General features: G+C 56.1%; 4 protein-coding genes across 4 annotated transcripts; all 4 read left to right on the top strand.

The window, feature by feature from the left end:
- Positions 1-126: 126 nt before the first annotated feature.
- On the top strand, positions 127-603 carry SPRG_11750 (hypothetical protein; the record flags this gene model as incomplete). Its single annotated transcript, XM_012350954.1, has 3 exons — positions 127-145; positions 193-279; positions 329-603. 3 exons carry the CDS (start codon positions 127-129, stop codon positions 601-603), a joined length of 381 nt encoding a protein of 126 aa, XP_012206344.1.
- A 963-nt stretch (positions 604-1566) lies between these two features.
- On the top strand, positions 1567-3156 carry SPRG_11749 (hypothetical protein). Its single transcript, XM_012350953.1, has 7 exons — positions 1567-1764; positions 1814-2095; positions 2151-2291; positions 2346-2474; positions 2521-2691; positions 2742-2841; positions 2890-3156. Exons 1-7 carry the CDS (start codon positions 1573-1575, stop codon positions 3108-3110), a joined length of 1236 nt encoding a protein of 411 aa, XP_012206343.1. The 5' UTR covers positions 1567-1572; the 3' UTR covers positions 3111-3156.
- Positions 3157-4971: 1815 nt separating this feature from the next.
- On the top strand, positions 4972-6601 carry SPRG_11748 (hypothetical protein; the record flags this gene model as incomplete). The annotated part of the gene is made up of 6 exons (XM_012350952.1): positions 4972-5163; positions 5220-5519; positions 5576-5716; positions 5787-6098; positions 6155-6299; positions 6348-6601. 6 exons carry the CDS (start codon positions 4972-4974, stop codon positions 6572-6574), a joined length of 1317 nt encoding a protein of 438 aa, XP_012206342.1. The 3' UTR covers positions 6575-6601.
- Positions 6602-7771: 1170 nt separating this feature from the next.
- SPRG_21052 (hypothetical protein) lies at positions 7772-8119 on the top strand (the record flags this gene model as incomplete). Its single annotated transcript, XM_012351003.1, has 1 exon — positions 7772-8119. The coding sequence occupies one exon, from the start codon at positions 7772-7774 to the stop codon at positions 8117-8119; it is 348 nt and encodes a 115-aa protein (XP_012206393.1).
- Between the last annotated feature and the right edge of the window lie 17 nt (positions 8120-8136).

Genomic DNA, 8136 nt, shown 5'->3' with positions numbered 1-8136 from the left:
CGCGTTTGTGGCGCCGGCTCCGTTTCGCGCCAAAGCGCCGTTTTGCGAGCTCTGCTTCAAGAGCTTTCACCTGCTCTCGCAGAAGCTGCAGTGCTTTTTCTGCCACAAGGTAGGATCGTTTTGATGATGGAGAATACGACACGGAGTACGTAGATGGCGTGCAAGCGCTGCGCACACGTGATCCACGCAGAGACGATGGCCTTTCCAAGAAACTCCGCGTCTGCACCACCTGCTACTGCCCGACAGCGCGCCGCCGCACGGCGACGGCTGTGCACAGCGGTTCGTGCTTTCTCATCGACGAGCTTTGGAGCCATGCCAACGTATGTAGACACGCTCTCGGACGAGGCCAGCAGCGTATTCGCCATGGGCGGTCCCATCGCGCTGGACGACGACGACGACAAGCCGCGCGCGATCCAGCTGTACCATCCCAGCGAAATGCGCCAGAGTGCAATGGCGCAGCCCACCACGACCGACGACGACGACGAGTGGGGCTTTACTCGCACCACCGCCCTCTCGGTACTCGAGTCGCGATCTTCGTTCAGCTCATACGCACCATCCGCCGCCGCCGGCGACAGCACGCGCGGGCAGTATGGCTACCACTAGTGTTAATTTGCAATTTGGAGTTGAAAACGTCATGGGCGAGATAGATAGATAGATAGATAGATAGATAGATAGATAGATAGATAGATAGATAGATAGATAGATAGATAGATAGATAGATAGATAGATCATGTGCGCCAACACCTGCGCCCCAAATGCGTTTACGTCAATGGTACCGAGTGGGCTGCCATACCAATGGTCGACTCATCACGCGATACACTCAAGGCCGTGGCTTGCGGAGGGTTGGCCGTGCGTTCTGAAGGGATTTCCAGTCGAGCCAGCAACCGACCTGTCATGTGAAGAAGCCTTGACGCCCATTTCGGCGTGACGGCAACACAAAGTGGTCGTGTGACGCAACTTCGCTCGTCTCGTCAACGCATGGGTCTTGTCTGTGCCAACCCCTCTGTGTCGCTACCTCGTGAGGCAAAGACAGGATGGTGGTAACACTGTCTGCGAACGTGGCTGGATTCCAAGTCAACATCCCCGTCGACTTGAACCTGCGTGTGCTTGCCACTGAACGAAATGCACGAGTAGCTAGACGGCGCTGGAGGCTCGCCGACCAAAATTTACTGGGGCTCTTGGAGGATGCACAAGGGCAACTGCCACCTGGATGATTGTCGACGGCCGTGAGTCACAGCGACCGCCAATGATATCTCACGGTTGCCATTGGAGCAGCTGGTGACGTGCTGTGAATTGCCACAGGTAGTACTTATGGTTGCCTTTTTATGGCCAAGAGCATCTTCCCATGGCCTCCAGGACGCATGCTTGCTTCCAGCGACCGTCCACCGAGCGCCACGGGACATTAAGGAGCACTGAGAATTCCCTTTACATGTGTGCATCACCGTGTGGGCGACATTCTACGATGCGCGTGCGGCTGTCTGGACCTCCTGTACTTGTCTACGGCAATTGCGGAACCAGACGATGCCTTTGGGTTGAAGAGCTCATCCAAGCGCGCAGTTTGCGAGCAGTGCGATGGGAGGGATGTCCTTGCCCCTGCCGCCCGACTTCTTTCGCTGCCCACCGCTCTCCGCGTCCGAGCGCCAAGCCTTCGTGCACCAAGCGCACCACGTTTGCTTCCTCACGGCGCGGAACGCGGTCTCGATGGCCGCCAAAGGCCCGCCGACCAAGGTGCTGGTCCACGCCCAGACCAAGCGCCGTCTCCAGGTCCAACGAGTGATACGACACAAAAAGGATTGAGCGCGCCGTCATGTAGATCTACCACGGCAGCGACGTGCTCGATGCAACGCTCGACGGTGTCGTTGGCGTCACGCAGGTCCACGCGTCCTGGGACGAAGTCGGTGACTTTTACAACTTGAGCAGCGCTGAGAGCGTCGCCACATTCGGCAGCGTTTTTGCGCACTCGACGGCCGACCGGTGCTCGCTGTACACACTGCGTCGGTCGACGAAGCGGCCGCTCAAGTACGCGGGCATTTCGTGGATCGCGATGGACTGTCCGTCGCCGTTCCTCAGGCGCCGCGACTCGTGCGTCCTCGAGGTTCTCTGCCCTGACTCTGAATATGTAGTACGAGGTCGTCTGTCACCCTATATAGGCCATTCGCGAATACGAGATGCAGTGCCCTGACACCAAGGCCGTGCGCCGGTGTTGGGTGCGCGCGCTGCACTCGCTCGAGCTCGACTGCTGCCCGTCGCTCGAGCAGAGCCACAAGATGGTGCGTGGCCGCCTCGTTCGGGTACACTTCTTTGTTTTTTTGGTATCATGTTGATATCTATCTATCGATGGCTAGTCGGGCCACGTTTTCATGGAAACGGACCGCCCCGGTGTACTCAACTACTTTGTCGTGTACATTGGCGAAGCGTACGGCACCGTGCCCCGGTTCGTCCAGCAGTCGTGCCTCCAGCGAATGCTGCCGCCGGTTTGCTATGCCCGATCGTGCATCGTACTTCACTGTACTCGTGTAGATGCTGCGCCTCGAGCCGCATCTGCAGCGCCAGCGCCTCGCCTTCTACTTTTTACATCACCCGATGCACCCGATTCGCGTCGTGCGGCGCAAAGCCGCCGAGTGCGGCTGCTGCCGGACAGCGTTCAGTGTCTTTAGTGGCCCCAAGACCATGTGCCAAGTCTGCGAAGAGGTACATTTTGGTCTCGATTCTCACGAGAGATGACGACGATGTGGTGCTAGACCATTTGCAAGAGCTGCCACCTCGCGGTGCGCATCGACCTTCACCAGTCGACCGTCACGGCCATGGTCTGCACGACCTGCTACACTGGCATGCTGCCACGTACATGCCATCTTGATACTTGATTGTTAGTACTGAATAGACGAATAGGAACGGAGTTTATGCGCCGTCAGCATGCGGCGTCGACGATGGTGACCATGTCCATGGTCGACGGCGAAGCCAGTCGGCTTGGCCTCGACGCGTCGTTCGTGGCCCAGGCCGAGACCGTCGAGCACACGTTTGGGCTGCCGTGTGTCCAAGTCGGCATCGATGGCGCGATTGAAGTGTACGACGAGACGTCGCCGTCCGGGAGCAACCCCACGTCGTTGTAGCTTTTCCAGCGTGTTCATTTGGTGTTTTACTACATGTCCATATGTCCCAATCATGCACTTTTGTCGCGTCCAGCGTATTTAGTTGAGAGCAATGGCAGCGAATCCAAAAGGTCATGCAACAGACATGACTTGGCAACGTCGTGCTACGCAGAATCGCACGTCGGCGATTGCGTGAGATTCAAAACAAAAGCAGCCGGGGTCTTGAATGAGGTCCATGACATTTTGTATGATTGCACCTTTAGCGTATCCAACACGTTCCGCGACGTCACGTCCCGCAATAAATGCCCGAGTCGACTCCAAAAAGGTCATATCATTGTGGACATTCCTCGAATTCGCATACTAGCCGATAAGCCAAGTCGTGGTGCGATCACCTGCCGCCGTTTGATGTGGCGACGGCTCGTCGCGGGTGCTGAACCTCGCCACGGTGTGCTTCGAGTTGGATCCATCAAGGCGCTGCAAATCGCTCGTTACATGGCCCACACAACCACGGTTAGCATTTACAGTCCAAGGGTCTATAAATTGTCTTTGGACTCTTGCAGTCTTGGGCAAATGGTGGCGCCGACCCTGGGGCATGTACCTCTCATTATCGATTTGTTTTAATCTTTGATAAAATAAATGTCTCAAGTGTCATGAAACAATATATTCATTACCTTTATAATCCGATATACGTCAATAAGCAATCCTGTGTCTTCCTGCCGGTCTTACCCGCTTGTCATTTGGCGTGGTGCGGCGATCATTATTAATATGCTCCAGTCTGCAACATACAGGCTTGGATGATACTAGTAGTGCTTGGGGCAAAACACCCTCGATAGTGTGCACGCCGTGGGGTTCGAGCTACCTACACGTACAAGAGTACCGGTATGTAGATGGATTGGTATCGGTAGTTCCCCTCGTCGCACGGTCGGTGTTCTCGGCTCGCGGGTACAACTCTGTCTGGACCTGATGCCGACATGTGACGATACCCCTCGGACGCACCTCGTTTGTAAAATAAAGTCGTCGCGTTCACACAGCACAACGAGCCGCGCTCCTCATGAACGAACGACTCGCATCGCGCGGTCGCTCGAATTGACGTAAAGCTGCAGCGAAATTCAGGTCCTGAATCGTGGGTGAATATGTATCGCCGATCACAACGCCGGTCGGCTTCAGGCGTCGTATGAAGGGTCAATAAACAGTTGATGGCCCTTGGTATTCGTGTGAAGACTCGGTATCGTGACATTGGGACGCCTCTGCGCATTCGAGGCGCGCGCGTGTCGCAGCGCAGGACGGTCAAATGGCTGCTCCATAGCGGTTTGCGTCATGGCTGATCGAAGCAACTGCGTCATTTTCCTTGCAGTCATCACCAAGACCACCACCCGCATAGAAAGCATAGTGAATCACTGCCGCCAGCTTGGTTCTTGGAAGCACGCAAGGAGCCCGTCGACGCGCGTCGTTGCACCTCAAGAATTGCCATTGAGGTTCAACGCTTCGAGTGACAGAGGAAAACAATCAAACTCTCGGTCGGGCTGCGGGCTACACGAATGCAGTAGCGCAGGAAGCGAGAGAAGACCATACACATTGCGCTATCACGTTCAAATGATGGCATCATCGCCGCCTTGTTCGATAGGACGAGCAGGATGCTGGCAATTGCTGCTGGCTACCTATCAGGCCACGCATCGAATGTGATTGTCTGTCAAGAATTTCGATGATTCCACGTCACGTTTCGTCGTTTTTGAGCTTCAGAACCCATTCTTCCTACAAACATCAAGTACAAGGATAGGTTCAAACTCAACAATCATTTTTTCCTCCCGGCGATGGCACCTGTCGACGCCATCTGGCCAACGGGCGCAGTTTGCGATCGTCTGGCCGTCACACACACACATCAATGCCGTCGTCGTCGTCGCTGCCGCTGCCGCCCAACTACTTTCGCCCGCCCAAGCTGGCGCCGCTGCACCGCGCCAACCTCATCACCAAGGCGCACGAGGTCGTCCAGGACACGGTCAAGAACGCACTCTCAATGGCCAAGCTGCCCATCATCAAGGTGCTTTTAAACCCCGCCACGCGCCGCACCGCCAACGTACGCCGCTTCCCTCTTCGTCCTTGCATGAATGAACCCATTGCGCTCGCGACTAGATGCACGAAGGGGTCGATCTCAAGGATCCATCGCTCATTGGCATGACGTGTGTGACGCCGGTGCGCGCCACCTTTGACGAGGTCGCCGACTTTTACACGCTCAACTCGCCGCGCAAAATGCGTGCGTACGCCGGCGTCGTGAGCCAAAACGTGCTGGACCGGGTCACCTTGTACACGCTCGTGGGCGACGACACGGACTTGCACTTGCCATTGACGCACGTGACGGTGATCTGGAGCGTCATGGAGAGCAACTTCTTGGCCAAGTCGATTGCGATGAAGCGCGACGCGTGCTACCTCGAGGTACACGCCCTCTGTCTCCAGGACAATGGACAATATTGTACAACATACGACGATAGTGCATTAGCGAAAACTACCTGGAAGACCCGGCGACCGGCACGCTGCGCCGCGCATGGGTCCGCGCCGTGCACTCGGTCGACATGCCGTGCTGCCCGCCCATGCAGTCGTCGCACGGCTTTGTACGCGGCCACCTCGTGCGCGTACGTCTCTCTTCTTCCAATGCGATTTCAAGTTTGATTTCAAGTTTGACGGAATTTGATGGATGCATAGTCGGGCCAAGTCTTTTTAGAGACCGACACGCCGGGCGTCCTGGACTTTTACTGGTGCTGCATCACCGAGCCCAACGGCCGGCTCCCCAACATGATTCACCGCAAGGTGCTTCAGGGCATCGTGAGCCAAAGCTTGAACCTCGAGCAGCACTTTTGTATTGAGCGCGCCAATGCGTACTTTGCAGCCCAAGCAGCCGCGTCCGAGCCGAGCCAGCTGCCGGTCAAGTCTGTCAAGAAGACGGCGTTCTGCGAGCGCTGCGACGTCAAGTTTGGCCGGTTCTCGACCAAAACGCAGTGCCAAAAATGCGGCTGGGTATTTTATTGCATTTATTTCTTTGGATGCGGATGCCCAACATCCCACTTGTGTAGGTGGTCTGCAAGCGCTGCTGCAAGGCGTGGCCACTGCAGATTGCGGGTCATGTGGTACCCACGGTCCTCTGCACGCACTGTCTGTGCAGTCGCTCGGACGGCGCGTCGTCAGCGTATGCCAACCAAGTGCCGCTCCTCGAACTCGGTACGCTGCTGAAATGCAAGAGGCAGTGGCGTATTGACGTGCTACTAGAGGGTCACAAATCATCATCCCACCTCGTAGACGACGACGACGACGACGAGGAAGACGGCGCGATTTCCACGTGCACGGACGCGAGCTCGGAAGACTTTTTCGCCTTCAAGACGCTGCGACGCGCCAACACCCTCGACTCGGAACTCGGCGCGGTCTGGGGCGACGACGTCCCGGACCTCGCCGTGTCCGAGTGCAGCAGCCAGAGCTCGTTCGCGCCCTATTTGTGATCATGTGAGGGCATTCTTTATTTATGCCCGTCATTTGCTCTTGTGTGTGGTGCGATCGCCTAAACGGTGGAGTCGCCTCGACAGCTTAGCACCTCAAATGGTCAAGCGGCAGGTTGTCCTTTGCCTCGTCCTGACGACGTTGGTCTCGGAGATACGAAGCTTCCTCGACTTGTCGGCTCCTCGATGGCGATCGTTTGTCGCACTGTCGTTGTGCCGAGACAGCGAAAAGAAAGACGGAGATCGCCAAGATTCGAACCCATAGCTGCCCTATCGGACAGATTGCACATGGGTCGTTTGGGCCGATATCGTGAACCAAAAGCATCGAATGCAACCAAGCCAGTTGTATGTGTGTGGCGTACTGTGTTAAAGTATGCAATCACAAACAAATCAGTACCGGTACGTAGATGCGTTCGCTGCAACTGCCTCTGGAAAGTGCAAAGTGACTTTGCACTTTCTATCTTAATCGATTACATGATTCTTGGCCTTCAAGGTGTGGAACCCTAGGTGCAAGGTGCATAAAAGATTGAAGTCGGCCATGGAATCGGCGGCATGGAAGTCGGCGCGGATTGTAAACAAGTGCGCGCAAAGCGACGGGGACAATGATGGCAAAATGTCAATCCATCCCGTGTGCAATAATATATCAAGGGCATCCCTCTTCCCAAGTTGTTTGCGCAGGCAGCGTTCTACCAGCGACGCTACGTCGTAGTACGCTTCTTGTTGCAGTATGGCTTTTTGCAAATTCGCCAGCAACCGGCAAAGGAGCTCGAAACAGCACCGCCCTGTCCTCGTCCTTCGAATGTGTGGTTGCATCCTTCACTTGGATCTTCTCGACGAGCGACCAGTATACAACTATTTAAACATCTACATACTGGATGTCATCTATCAGTAGTCTACCAAACGCAGCCAACAGTCAGCTACAACCGAGCACAGCAGCCTTCTCCATTTTGCCGATGTAACGCGTAGTGCAACGCTCTACAGCTGCCACGTCATGCCCGGGTCGACCAGCCACCCAATGGTAGCGTGATAGAAGGTCATCGGGAGAGGCAGAACCCGATTCGCATCCGAAAAAGACATGCACGCGATGTGGCAGCGCGTGTGGCTGGGCCTAACACTGCCTGCGACCGCGTCGACGTTCCCGTCGTCGCTCTCCAACGACAAGCGCGCATCGACACAGCGCTTCTTTGGCAAGCCCATCGAATGGGTGCACGGCAGCCCGCGCCCGGCCTACAAGGACGTCATCTACATGCTCTTGCATTGGAGCTGGCCGCGGCTCTGGTGCTTTGTGACCGTTGTCTACTGCTCCATCACGGTGCTTTTGGGGCTCGTCTTTTACGAAATCTGCGACGAGTGCGACGTGTTTTCGGAAGGGCTCGGCATGAGCTACCAAGCGTTCTCAACAATCGGCTTTGGCATCGTGTACCCGATGCATCGGTGCGGCAACTATGTCATCATCGTCGAGGCGTTCGCGTCCATGCTCATGCTACCCGCGATGGGCGGTCTCCTCTTCTCCAAGCTCTCGATCCCGCGATTGCGCATCGCCTTTAGAAACGTCGTCGTGCTGC

The sequence above is a fragment of the Saprolegnia parasitica genome (assembly GCF_000151545.1).
Source record: "Saprolegnia parasitica CBS 223.65 unplaced genomic scaffold supercont2.72, whole genome shotgun sequence".
Taxonomy (NCBI): domain Eukaryota; phylum Oomycota; class Saprolegniomycetes; order Saprolegniales; family Saprolegniaceae; genus Saprolegnia; species Saprolegnia parasitica.
The sequence above is the reverse complement of the archived record's forward strand: the minus strand, read 5'-3'. Positions and strand labels throughout refer to the sequence as shown.

Coding starts and splice junctions, on each gene's coding strand:
- SPRG_11749 (XM_012350953.1), top strand. CDS start 1,573: ATGGGAGGGATGTCCTTGCCCCTGCCGCCCGACTTCTTTCGCTGCCCA. Junction 1,765..1,813: donor AGACCAAGCGCCGTCTCCAG/GTCCAACGAGTG, acceptor GCCGTCATGTAG/ATCTACCACGGCAGCGACGT. Junction 2,475..2,520: donor TCCAGCGAATGCTGCCGCCG/GTTTGCTATGCC, acceptor GTACTCGTGTAG/ATGCTGCGCCTCGAGCCGCA.